This window comes from Odontesthes bonariensis, chromosome 15 (genome assembly GCF_027942865.1).
Source record: "Odontesthes bonariensis isolate fOdoBon6 chromosome 15, fOdoBon6.hap1, whole genome shotgun sequence".
NCBI lineage: Eukaryota > Metazoa > Chordata > Actinopteri > Atheriniformes > Atherinopsidae > Odontesthes > Odontesthes bonariensis.
In genome coordinates this window covers 19,642,642-19,656,373 of record NC_134520.1, presented here as the reverse complement: position 1 = coordinate 19,656,373, position 13,732 = coordinate 19,642,642, and the positions used below count along the sequence as shown (strand labels likewise).

The window sequence follows — 13,732 nt, the reverse complement described above, 5'->3', positions numbered from 1 at the left end:
GTGTATGCTCCATGTGTATACACCTGAGTGTATGCTGGAGCAGATGGCCAAGCTGCTAATGTCCCCGACTCCATGATGTTAAAGTGTAAATGTTAATCAAGACTCTGGCTATTTAAATGAAGTGATATGATTATGTGCAGAACGCTGTATCTGAAAAGTGAGTTTTTTCAAAGTAAAGGCTTGTGTGGGTTTTTCCTTGGACCCCCTCTCACGGTCTTTAAAAGCATGTGTCATACCTAACAACATGGTCAGCCCCACCTCCTTATAAGATGACATTTTTTTTGTCTTTTCCCAAAACAGAGTTGCTCTGAGATTGATCCTCAATAATTACTCTAAGACCGAACAATTAGGCTAAGAGTCCTTGCTGCATGATTTTTAGGCCAAGTTTGGGGATCTCTGATAGGAATCTTAGAAGCTTCATGGCCATAGCTCTGGGGTTCCATGATCGCCATGGTTCCCCCTCGGGTGCATTATCACGGAATCATTTAAAAACAAACAAAAAACATTGGTACACAAAACCTTTTTTCCTCACATTTCACTCCAACAGTTCCTAAAAATCACTTCTGCTGTGGGCTTGCACAGTTGCATAATGACAGGAACTAAGGACTCCCAGACACTCACAAAAGTGGAACAACAATCTTACAACTTGGAAAATGTCAGGTTTGATTCATTCCAATTTCTGCCCTCTTATGTGTGTTTTCACTGTTCGGACTTTTAAAAACTTCAAAGCTCACTCATGTTATTTTGATCAAAAGCCGCTGAAATAAACACTTCCCAATTAAATTAAATTAATTTAAAAAACTGAATTTATCCCAAAGGGAAGTGATATCACATAAAGTAAATTATATAAATTGCATATCATAAATATGCTCAGCTTCAAGCTGGTATAGATCATATTTATCATATGTACAGGTAATATGTACATAGTGAAAAACAATTATTGCAACATTATAATTTCCCCAGGTTTCACAAAGATGAAAGTTTTTGTTGTTTCTTTGCTCAGAGTTGCTCTGAGATTGCTCCTTAATAATTACTCTTCAGCTAAGACTCATAGCTGCACGATTTTTGGGCTAAATTTGGGCCTCTCTGAGAGAGTTCTTTATGCTTAATGGACACAGCCCTGGGATGCCATGGTCGCCATGGTTCCTCCTCAGGTGCATCATCGCAGCATCATTTAAAAACAAACAAAAACAGTTGTCAGTCCAAAAAAAAACATTTTTTCTAACTTTAATTCTAACTTCTGCTGAGGACGTGTTGCTTCCTTACAGGAACTAAAGTCTATGTGCTCTTTTTAAACTGACCTATGTGTAGAACAGGGTCTTTTTTACTCCAGCAGTGCTGACTGACAGACCTGAAACCTACCAGCTCCTTTCATAGTTATATAAAAATTGGCCATTAAAGGTGGAACATTAACTTTTTTACAGCTGGTAAAACTATTCACAGAACAAATATCTTTAGCTTCCAGCGGGGACACAGTCACATGTAAAGGTAATACATCCATGGTGGAAAAACAATCAATATAATTTCAATTTTGGATTGAAAAATAGTTTTTTTTCTTTTAATTCAATTTAATCTCACCTCAGAGACTGTCCTTTACCCAAATAAGGAATGAACACCCTGTGAAAACATTACATTTGACCCCTAACAGTGATCATATTCTAACCTTGACCCTAAATTATTGGCTAAACCCAACCAGGAAGTGACAAAGTTAAATCCTATTGTGTCGTGTGAATGCGAACAAGGTCACAAGTAAAGTGACCTCCGTGTGCCGTACCTATACATTGGTCATTTTGGACTTCATAGCCTGGAGGACAGATACATCTGAAGGATCCATCCAGATTCTGACAAGTTCCTGGAGAGCATGTCCCAGGTAGGCTCACACACTCGTTGATATCTACAAAAAAAAAAATAGTTATGCCTGTCTATTTAAACATTCAATATGAAACATACACAAATATATAACCCTGGTTTTGTGAATTAAACTTTCGACTCACCAACACAGTTCTTCCCATCAGGTGTGTTTTCGTAACCCTCATGGCAGAGACACTGGAAGGACCCGAGCCCATTGATACACTGTCCATTTCTGCACACTTGGCCCTGGAGGGCGCTGCACTCGTCTATGTCTGTGAGGTAAATTTGAGATGATTGGGAAAAACTATTTATGAAAATCAAAAAGAATGGATTTTTCTATCCCCTGGCTCTAAAATATTCATGTACAAAGTTTTCCTGTCTGTGAAACCAAAGGACAGTAAAAAATAAAAATAAAAGACTAATTCCATGTGAAAGTATTATTTAATGTCTAACTAAATGAAATACTGCAGCAGAAAAGGGCAGCATGTTTTTATGTAAACACAAGAAAGCAGTTTTAATGTTATGACATGACAGCAAAAGCCTTCATATTGGCCTTTGTGAAGTAGAACAGTGCATGATTCATACCCAGGCAGTCATTGTTGTGTGTCAGCTCAAAGCCAGGGAAGCAGAGACAGTTGTAGGATCCCACAGTGTTTTTACAGGTGCCATTACCACATGGCTGTCTCTCACACTCATCGATGTCTAAAATACACACGTTAAAAAAACACAATAGCTAAATATTATGCAGCCACTTTTGACTCACCTTGTTGAAATATACATACATATACACGCAGAAAATAATGCATTGTGTGTTTTTGCACTCCTCACCCATGCACATAGTCTGATCAGCAGTGGCCTTGAAGCCATTGTGGCAGAGACAGCGATAACTGCCCTGTGTGTCAATACACTCTCCATGGCTACACACATTAGGAATCTCCTGGCACTCGTTACGATCTGAGAAGAAGCAATAAGAAATGTTAAATGTTAGCCCCACATCATGCTCATTCACTGGTTCTACTAGGGGGGGGGGGTAAAGAAATAAAGATAACCTCTTAAATTGATTATACATTAGTGCTCCAAATGACAATTAGTGTAATAATTGTTATATGCTCATTGATCATTAGTCTGAAGTGGCCATTAAGGTTCCCAGGTGCTCATGGTGATATCAACAGACTCTTATGTTTGTCCAAGATCAAAAGATATTATAGCATAGGTCAGTAAAGCCAAACATATGAAAAACCGACGACATCATGAGGCAGGTCCTTAAACACATTAAAAGTAAACTAACCCATCCATGCACTTGATGTTTTTGAATTCCCCCATTGGGGGATAAGTAAAGTATTTTTCTATTCTATTCTATTCTATTCTATTCTATTCTATTCTATTCTACTAATGCTCTCTGAAATCCTTTAGTACATCCTCATTCCTCAGCAGATTTTAAAATATCCCCATAACCAAAAATTCTAATAATTTCATGTACTTTACATTTTTCTCACATCCTGAGCACAGTCCCTCCATCTGTTCTTTTCTCTTCTAAAATAAGACGATGAACACATGTAAGGCCTATGAGGCAGGTTGGACTCACCTAAACAGGCCCCACTGGGAGTCAGTTTGAAGCCTTGTGAGCACTCGCAGCGGTAGCTGCCTGGAATGTTGATACAGTTGGCGTTGCGTTGGCACAGGTTGTCTCCACTGTTACACTCATCGATATCTATGATAAAAGGAGAAAAGGAGAAGTAGCTGCCATCAATCACAGACTCTATAACTGTCTGTTCAGAGTAGGCTGTCAGCTTGTGGACAGCAGGACAGAAAACACAATAGTGCCAATTTGACTGCTGCAGTTCGGACAGTCCTGGCAGATTCTGGATGATTGATGATTCTGGCAGGCGATCCCATAGCTACTATACTTGCCTTTACAAGGACATAATTCATGATAATAAAGGCTGCATTAACTTCACTGAGTGGAACGCTTGTAAAAGTGCCTCTCAGCCAGAGAATGAGAGTTCCTGTGTTTCTGCGAGTGTGTACTGTACTGCATCTGCGTGTGTGTGGATGTTTCCAAATGTGTGCATGTGTTGTGATTTAGTGTATCAACAGTAGGGCCAGAGACAGATATCTGTTGTATTTTATATGAGGTGCATTACTGTGCATTGCCTGAGTTGCAGGGTCAAAACAGGAGTGACAGCACGGTGAGGTGAAAGTGTGTTTTTTTTGCATTTTTCGTTGCATAATACATTGCCTGCCGCTGTAGCATGAGACTCAGGGCAAGAAAACACACACAAGAGAAATATGACATAGAGAAAAGTTTACGTGAAGCTTGAGACTAACCTTCACAGATCAATAGTATGTTGTTGTAGCTGAAGCCCATCGGACATTCACAGCGGAAGCTCCCGATCTGGTTGATGCACACTCCATTGGTACAGATACCTGGAATCTCCCTGCACTCATCGATATCTGCAAAATGTATATTGAAGAATATCATGCAAAGAGTGACATTTCCAAATCGTACAGTGATGATCTTATCTGAGGGTAGAAACTCCAGTTAACTACCAGTGTTGAATTTGCTGATGACCTTACCAATTGATTTGCCAGTGTGGATGTCAATGATGAAGCCTGGAGCCTGGTTACCACACAGCAACTGGTACTCAGCTGGAAGAATCAGGACAGTGGTGATTCACTGACAGTATAGAAATACATTCATAAAGCCACGTTTGAACAGTTGTTTCAGACTAAGTGTTGAGATTGTTACTGAAACTCACTGGTAGCAGGAGTAGGACAGGCCTCGCATGGCTTGTTCCAAGCTTTGCCCACATTGTAGGCACAGCAGCACATCTTCTTGGTCATGTTGAACGACAGCTCGTTCTCACATGTGTCATTGAAGTTGCGGTAGCACACGCTCTTCCTCATGTCTGCGTTACCAGGATGAAGGAAGGCATCAATCCACATTAAAAATCTGCCACACACTTTCACACTGTTCAACTTAATAGTAACGTAATGTGTTTAGCTGAGTCTCTCCCACTCACCCATGCAGTTATTTCCTCCATTGACCTGCATATATTCAGGGGGACATACACAGGTGTAGTTGCCCAGTGTGTTGTAGCAGGTGCCGGGCCCACAGATCCCAATGTGAGTCGTACACTCATCGATATCTACAAACAAAAATACAGACAGTAAATAACAGAAATCATGAAGTAAGAGTAAACTTGCTATTTTTCTCTAATATATGATATAAAGGAAAAGCCAAGCAGATACCTTCACAAATGCGAGTCTCTTCATTGAGATAGTAGCCTGGTGGACACTCACACTGGAAACTACCAAATGTATTAATACAGTTCCCACCCTGGCAGAGACCTGGCAGCTCGTGGCACTCATCAATATCTGAGAAAATAATTTAAATTGTGAAATCTTTTCACTTAACTTATTTTTGTTGTTGTAAGCCTCAACTCAGCTTAGTGTGTAGCTGAAGCTGCTTTAATACAAAACTGAGAGTTAGACAAAGTTGGATGATTTACCTTCCAGAATGACGGTGATGGGGTTGGGTCTGAATCCCTCTCCCCCTGGACAAAGAGTCTTGTATTCCGCTACAAGACAGAGACATACAGCAACTCAGTGTGCCTTTCCAGTGTGACATTTCCAAAAAGTCTAACTTTACTAACAACTTGTATATTAAAGCTGAAGAAGATGCAGGTGTGCATTTTGAAGTAATTACTTTAAGTAGATTATTGTCTCAAAGTCTTGTGGTACATACAGGAGTTGGAGGAAGGGCAAAGTTCACAAGGGGCTCCCCAGGCTGTTGCTTTGGAGCAGCAACAGGAAGCTCGGGTCACACCCACGCCAACCTCTGCATTGCAGGAGATTCCTCCATCACCACGGTCAAAGACACCCAAGTAGCAGTTGCCAACACGGGTGTCTGAGAGAGAAACAGATCGTTTGTGAGATGTAAACTAAGTTAACAGTTTGGGTGGCACGCAGTTAGATTTTCTGGCCTTACCAGACTGCAATGGCAAAAGTTTGCGATGACTGGCCACAGAGTACATTTTTGTGTGTTTATTCATGTATTACTCATCACACACTGATTGACTCTTAAAAGATGATATGGTTGTCTTCATAAACAGTTTCTTATTTGTGAAACCTCTGAGTGTGACTCACCCACGCAGCCCACTCCAGTGGGGTTGAGCTCAAAGTCAGCTGGACAGTTACACAGGTAGCTTCCGGGTGTGTTCACACAGATTCCGTTGATGCAGTTCACAGGGTAAGCACACTCGTTGATATCTGCAGCACACACCAAGACACACAGAAATGTGTGAAATCTGCTTTTTTTTATATGCTGCTACAAATGGAAATTAGTTTATCTCTACTTCTTCTCATTGAAAAGCATGTTTGTGCTGCACACTGCAATTGTGTAGCTCAAAAGATTAAGGAAAAAAAGTTCTAAAGCAATTGCTGAACTGTTGGCAGAGCAGTCCAAAAAAGTTATTTGCAAATTACATGAAAACAAATTACCTGAAACATTTTTTGAAGACTTCATTAAAGAAAACTATCAACATTCTAATTTGGGTTCGGCAAAACAAACCTGTGGTCTAATATGATACAAAGACATTTAGGAAAAAGCCAAGTTGTGTGTGTCTGCTCAATCTCAGCACTGACTGATTTTCACTTTGATGCTAAACATACCAGTGCAGTTCCCTCCACTGCGGTCCAGTTCGTAGCCTTTATCACACACACAGCGGAACATCCCAGGAAGGTTCTGGCACGTTCCAAACATACAAATGTTCTGGAAATTACACTCATCGATGTCTGTGGCGAAGGGAAAATGCAAGTTATACAATCTGACTGAAAAAAGAACTGCAAAAGGAAGCAAATATGTTGCAGCAGAATGAGCGCAGCACCTTGACAGGCCTTGCTGTCCTCTGTTGGAGTGAAGCCCATCTCACACTCACAGCGGTAGCCTCCTGGAGCATTCAGACACTGACCGTTCTCACACAGGTTGACGTTATCTGCACATTCATCCATGTCTGAAAGGGAACAAATTAATGTATTAGATAATTAAATGTGAATTGATAAAAGGGTGTGTGACATTACATTAAAACCATTACTTTTAGGTTAAGGAAGAACGTAAGCTTTTCTTTGGAAATAAAAACAAAGAATTTAAATTTTCATCTCCTCAATGCATTTTGCAGCCACATCATCACACTCCCACCTCTTTGTCTCACCACAGTGGAGACTATATGTTTAATTGTGGTGGTCTTGGCCTGGTTAACACCAAACAGGTTGGAACACTATGCGACTCTAAGACCAACATATTTATTTTGGTCTCATCTGAATAAAGAATGTGTTGCCAACATTATTCAATACCCTCTGATGCTCTTTTGGTAACTTTCATTGGCATTTATGACCCAAAGGACTTTTTAGTTGAAAAAAAAGTTGGTCACTTGTATCCTTTCCATCTTTAAATTTGCAATTGTTTTACTATGAGATAATGGGGTCATCTTTTTCCATGTGGAGCCATGAATTAGGCAGACATCATATAAACATTTTTAAGCTAATTGTAAAACACAGGTATACTCAGCTGTTGTGATGTGTCGTCAATCTACTTTGGGGCTTGTATTTCCAAAACAGTCCGTCTAAAGTGCTTGTTTTTGATTGTTCACAAGATAAAATGCTCCTGCAAGCTTACAATGCACCAGACACTCAGTGCAACTTTTGCATCATTATTGCCATTCTTACCCGAGCATGAAAAGCCATCTCCATTGAAGCCCTCTTTGCAAGTGCACCTGTAGGATCCGGGTGTGTTGACACAGTCTGCGTTGGGGTTGCAGTTGTGCTCCTCTGAGGAGCATTCATCTTGGTCTGCAGGAGATGAAAAAGAAAAACCTCAATCAGAACAGTTGAACATATTATTAGGAACAATAGACAATTCTATATTTTCTGTCTTTTAAACTCATACTGTATATTATAGCACCCACTTACCCACACACTTGATGCCGTTGCCCAACCAGCCATCCTGACAGCGACATTTGAAGCTTCCAGGCACGTTGACGCAGGCGGCATGCATATCACAGTTATGGGCTCCAATCTCACACTCATCAATATCTGGAGAAAATTTACAGATTAGTTTGAGGCTACTTGATATTTGTTTTTTTATGTATTTCTGTGCAACAGCAACACAACAATCACATCATTAAGAAAGCTAGCATTATCTTCTTTTTGGTGATATAAAAAGCAATGTTGCATTGCATTAAATTTCCCCACGAAGTGGTGGGTGAGTATGTAAAAACTCCTTTTATCACTCCTTCAGCTTCACACATAAGGGAAGCTAAAAAAAAAACAAAACACTACACCAAAAGAGTTTATGACAATTTAAAGAAAAATAACTGTGACGATCAAGAAAAGTTCAATAATGTCTCAGGATGAAAAGCATGAGGACTGATGCACTGATACAATTACATTTGTCAATCAGCCAAATACGGTACATCAAACATACATCAGTTTCATGTCGATAAAGTTCCTTTCATTTGATATCAAATCATCTTGACCTAGTAGTCTTCATTAAACTTAAATTGATAATATTTGTGCTGAGTGCTGAAACTTTCTTTTGAAACTTTGCAACATTATCACAAAGTCTTACAAAATCCCCAAAATCCACATGGGGTTGATAATCTTTGCTATAGTTAACAGGAGTGTGATGCTCAGCACACAAATGCTCCAGTTTTACTTTTTACAAACCACAGCAGTTTTAATCCTGTTAGCAGTGACACTTTAGCCTTCCTCTGTGCCTGGCAATGATTCAATAATTCATTTCTAAGTTAAAGACATCCAACTACTGTATGCATGGATAAACTGACTCGTCACCCAGCGGAGATATCGACACAAAAAGGTTCAGACCTCTCAACGACAGCTCTGATGTTAATTTCTCTGTGTATGTGTGTGTCTGTACCTGTGCAGCCTGTGGATCCCTTCTTGACAAAGTATCCCAGCTGACAGTGGCAGATGAAGGAGCCTTTGGTGTTCTCACATTCACCATGGAGACAGATGTTTGGGTTCAAATCACATTCATTCACATCTGGGCAGACGGGGATGAACAGACACAGGTTACACAAGAAAGTTATCACAGTCAGGTCACAGTGAAAATAAACGAGTCTGACAGAGAAAGTCCCTTCAGATGGCGAATTGGAGACAAAAACATGTCTGTATCTGTATATCTCAGACAGTGAATGAATAAATCAATGTGACAGATGGAAAAAAATATGGCAGCATTTGTTTGTAAAATAACTTCAAAACGTATTTATCATCCTACCAATACAGGTCCTCATGTCCATGGAAGCCATGAAACCATCATAACACAGACAGCGATATTCTCCTGGAATATTGGTGCACTGTCCTCCATCACAGATGTCTGGAGTCTCCTCACACTCATCAATGTCTATTAGATATGACAGAGATGTTTAATATTTGTCAAGTAAGTACAGAAAAAATAATACAACACTGTGGACTTAATTTCTTAGTGAAAAGATTTTTAGCGTTCTCTTACCCGAGCAGGTCCTGAGGTCAGGCATCAGAGCATAACCCTCACTACAGCTACACTCATAGCTGCCCTCTGAGTTGGTGCAATGAGTTTCACAGCCTCCATTCATAATGGTGCATTCATCAATATCTGCAAGGAAAAGTCATTATTATAGATGACACATTTATTCTAGAAGTCTCAAAGGAGAAAAAAAAGTACAATGTACAAAAGTTAAATACATTTCAACAGTTTGCTGTTTTGCTGGTCTAAAATGTTATTCCTCACAATATATTCTGGGGTAAAACTTAGCCCCACTCACCAACGCAGCCCTGTCGATCGGGTGTTGCCTGGTATCCGGTGTCACAGGAGCACTGGTAGGTCCCCGGCATGTTGACACACTGCCCGTTTTTGCACAGGTTGTCACTCAGCTGGCACTCATTCATATCTGAACCAACAAGCAGGTATAGGCAATAAAACATTAAATGGGGTATACATAAAGACAACTTCTCCACTGAGAAGTTTTGATCGTTGACCCTTTAATGTCTTGCTTGACTAAAATAAAAATGTTTCCCTTTTTTTTAATCAGTGCAAACATTAAAGTGCTGAGTGAGCAATTAGTCTGTTTCTGTTCACAGAAACTGAACGATAGGCTGCTGTTATTATCGAACGAGCCTTTAAACTAGATTAATTGTTAGCGCTTTGTGTGTGCACATACAGTGTGTGTGTTTGTGTAAGCTGCGTACTCCACCTTCACAGACAGATGCATCATTGCTGAGGAGGTATCCAGTGGGACATTCACACTCAAAACTCCCTTCTGTGTTGAGGCAGCTACCTCCATGACACAACATGGGGTTTCTTTCACACTCATCAATGTCTGTCACCCAAAAAGGAAAGGAATGATAAGACAGAAGAGAAAGACAAAAAACAAGAATGGGAAATAAAGCAAACATTAGGCAAACTGCAAAAATTTAATACGGTGGTTACACAATGTGTACGTGAATCCAAATAGTGTGTTTTGTGTATTTTAGCGTATTAATGTGCTTCAAACTTACCCATACAGTTCTTCATCATCATGAAGCCACTTTCATAGCCTTCAAAGCACTCACACTCAAAACTGCCGGGTGTGTTAACACACGTACCCTGACCGCACAGGTCAGGGGAGATACGGCACTCGTCGATGTCTGAAACACAGCATAGAACAAATAAGAGCTAGCTAAGTGTCCGCTGTATGATGCTGAAACATTCTTTTCAGCTCACATTAAATTTACTCCCACTGCCCCCATTCGAACCTGTGCAGTTCCTCTCTTCTGCCGTGAGAGCGAAGCCGCTGTTGCATCGGCACTTGAAACTGCCGATGGTGTTTCTGCAATTTCCGTGAGTACACAGACCCTGGAACACCTTACACTCGTTTACATCTGAGAGGAAACACATTTGTAGTAAAATCAAAATCCAAATGATTCCCTTTGATTTCCTTTACAAGCCCATTGCAGTACCAATGTGAATAGATAGATCTGTATGGATTCCATAAAATATATTAGGTATTAGGGCATCCATCAAATCAGGGTCACAGGCAGAGTACACCATTAAGAGATCACCAGTGCATCACTGGGCAAACACAGTGATTAATCAGGCAAACAACCATAAACACATACACACTTATTCCTAGGGTCAATTTAGAATCACCAATTAACCTAACATGCATTTTCTTTTCTTTTTCTGGATGGTGGGAGGAAGCCGGAGTTCCTACGGATGCACAAAGGAACATGCAAACTCCTTAAAGGCATATTCAGTAAGTTCAGAATCATAGTACCTTTATAGAAAGACCTGCCGGTCAGAATATCCCCTCTGTTAGCAAAGCCGCGCCCTCTGGGACAGATTGTTTTGAACTCAGGTGTGCCCTCTTTGGGACACTCCTCACAATCGACGCCCCAGGCAGCTCCCACAGCACAGCAACACATGTCCACACGGTATCTTCCTGGTAGTGGCTCGCCGCACTCATCTTCATGCCATTTCTTGTAGCACTGCTCGCTACGCATGTCTACAAGAATCCATTATTAAAATGTAGACGTTTTAGTTCAGTAACAAGAAACAAGAGTTTAATCATCTGAGGAGTGATATGGTTGCAGTCTGCTTACCCACACATGTGCGACCAGTGCTGTCCAATGTCAGGCCCTCGGCACACTCACAGCGGAACGAACCCTGGGTGTTCACACATCGCCCATTTGTACACACTCCAGGGAATACCTCACACTCATTAATGTCTATAGAAAGAGGAGACATTTTAAGAATCACTATTACAAGGCAAAATGCACAAAAACATGCACTTTCATCCAAAAAGAATATGCAGGGAGGAAAATAATATCAAAAAGGCATAATGAGGATCAGAGGTGAATGAAATGGGGTTTGCAAATTTGTCACCCTTCACTGAGTTATGAAAATTTCATACCTTCACAGACGAGGCCTTTCATGCGAGCAAATCCTCGAGAACAAGCAGTGTCTGGAGGGGGGGATTAAGCAGATGTGATCAATTTTCTGTCTGAGTACTATACACAAAGTGTGTCTGCATATTGTTTGGCTTTTGTCAGTGTTTATTCTGACCTGAATGTTTACAATATGGTTGCATTACTTCATGTTAATTTCAATGTCAGATTCGGGACATTTTTCATTAGTTTTTCATGATTTGTCTCCCACTGCGATGTTAAACAGCATCTTTTGGGCTGGAAAACAGTTGGTTCAGTGAGCACTGTAAAATAACTAATAATGGGTAATTGTACAACACATAGAGCGACAGGCTGAGTATATAGTTTTTATATTGTTCCACTCTACTTTTAAACGATGTGACATCCATGCCAACTTGAAATTATATTAAACTGAACGGGACACGTTGGTCACAGTGACTGGCTATGAAAGATCACCTTGTTTGGGCACATGCATGCATGGCTTTTAAGAGCAGTACACATATTTTTTTAAAGGATTCAGGTCGAGCCTTTGAGAGGGCCATTCCCAAAGCTTCATCCACTCCTCAGCCACGTGCTGGAACACCAAGTTATGTCTAAGAGCCAACTGTCCAATTGATGCTTTGAGCTTAAACCGGAGAATTCCTCGGTAGTCCTCCATTCACTAGGAGTTCCACTGAAAGCAAAACAGCCCCTGAGCATGATGCTACCACCACCATGGGTTTCTACGATACTCTTGAGTTTGAATCCTCCAAACTTGGTCAGTGGTAGCATCATGCTCTGGACACTATAAAACGTTCCTGCAGAATTGGTCCTCTGCATACATTAGCAGAGCTCGAAGACATCGTTTTTTGGAGCAATGCCTTCTTCTCTCTTGGGTGACCGCCTCCCAGTCAATGAAGATGTAAAAGTCATTTCACAGTGGACAGTGACTACAGTGGTTCCAACAGCAGAGGGTGACAGTTTGGGTACCTTCCAGAGCTTGGCACACCTCCCAATACTTTGTATTTTACGTACAGTTGTTTGAACTGATATTCTTTCAATAAGCAGTTGTTTAAATGGCTTCAAGAGACATTTCCTACTTGTTTAACTCTCTGGTCAATCCAGTGCTGTCCAAAAATCCTTTTCATGTTGGCATAAAGAAGCTACCAGCCGTGGTGAATCTTAATCCCTAAAAGGACGTTAAGAGGTCTTGGCATTTTTGAAAAATATTTTGGAACTTTTTGCATCCCTGAATCAATGATCTAAGTGTATTTTTCAGCCTGCATGTATAGTTTTCAACCCCTGATGTTGATTTCAGAACATACACGATAAATGAAAACTGAAAATGGTCTACATTCATTCTGCTACCAAAAACAACAGTTAAAAGAAGTCATCGCATGCCTAATGTTGCTATTACATTTATGTCCAGAAGGAATGGATGTAAACCATGTACTAAAACACTTTTTTAACTTCAACCATTTACGAAAAAACCACATTGTATGGATTTAACCATGTGTGAGAACTGACCGAGCTCGCAGGGTTCACAGGGGCTGCCCCAGGCTGCTCCCAGTGTGGAGCAACACTCAGACTTTAGTGTGGCTCCATTGATGTTGACTTCACAGCGGTTGTCCTGTATGGTGAGCCAGCAAGTACTCTTCATGCTATCTGCAAAGCCAAAGAACAACAGAGAAGACTTGATTAAAGATACCCTCTGGAGTTTTCATGTAAACAACAGATCTGTTTACAGTCAGTTTTTCCCACCAAAATAGCCTAAACAACAAACCTAACAAATGCGGTAAGTGCATTTCTGTTCCAAATAAAACATTTGCCAAGCCATTTTTTTCTATATCAAACACATTACCAATTCATTTTTCTCCTATATCAAACACATGCTACTACAGTAGAACACAAGAAACAAACAAAATACAGACAAAAACAT

At 40.4% G+C, this 13,732-nt stretch overlaps 1 protein-coding gene across 2 annotated transcripts in view; it reads right to left on the bottom strand.

The window, feature by feature from the left end:
• fbn3 (fibrillin 3) overlaps positions 1-13,732 on the bottom strand; it is a 71,727-nt gene that overhangs the window by 8,472 nt on the left and 49,523 nt on the right. For both annotated transcript variants that reach the window (XM_075485393.1, XM_075485394.1), the window contains exons 21-48: positions 13,321-13,458; positions 11,802-11,852; positions 11,491-11,616; positions 11,166-11,393; positions 10,645-10,770; positions 10,408-10,536; positions 10,104-10,229; positions 9,675-9,800; positions 9,383-9,505; positions 9,149-9,274; positions 8,789-8,914; positions 7,822-7,944; positions 7,579-7,701; positions 6,741-6,866; positions 6,526-6,648; positions 6,001-6,123; positions 5,600-5,761; positions 5,364-5,432; positions 5,104-5,229; positions 4,875-5,000; positions 4,611-4,760; positions 4,429-4,500; positions 4,180-4,305; positions 3,437-3,562; positions 2,680-2,805; positions 2,437-2,553; positions 1,995-2,123; positions 1,775-1,894 (exon numbers count right to left, since the gene is read on the bottom strand). In XM_075485393.1, coding sequence (XP_075341508.1) covers positions 1,775-1,894; positions 1,995-2,123; positions 2,437-2,553; positions 2,680-2,805; positions 3,437-3,562; positions 4,180-4,305; positions 4,429-4,500; positions 4,611-4,760; positions 4,875-5,000; positions 5,104-5,229; positions 5,364-5,432; positions 5,600-5,761; positions 6,001-6,123; positions 6,526-6,648; positions 6,741-6,866; positions 7,579-7,701; positions 7,822-7,944; positions 8,789-8,914; positions 9,149-9,274; positions 9,383-9,505; positions 9,675-9,800; positions 10,104-10,229; positions 10,408-10,536; positions 10,645-10,770; positions 11,166-11,393; positions 11,491-11,616; positions 11,802-11,852; positions 13,321-13,458 — 3,492 coding nt within the window. The remainder of the gene's footprint in view (positions 1-1,774; positions 1,895-1,994; positions 2,124-2,436; positions 2,554-2,679; positions 2,806-3,436; positions 3,563-4,179; positions 4,306-4,428; positions 4,501-4,610; positions 4,761-4,874; positions 5,001-5,103; positions 5,230-5,363; positions 5,433-5,599; positions 5,762-6,000; positions 6,124-6,525; positions 6,649-6,740; positions 6,867-7,578; positions 7,702-7,821; positions 7,945-8,788; positions 8,915-9,148; positions 9,275-9,382; positions 9,506-9,674; positions 9,801-10,103; positions 10,230-10,407; positions 10,537-10,644; positions 10,771-11,165; positions 11,394-11,490; positions 11,617-11,801; positions 11,853-13,320; positions 13,459-13,732) is intronic.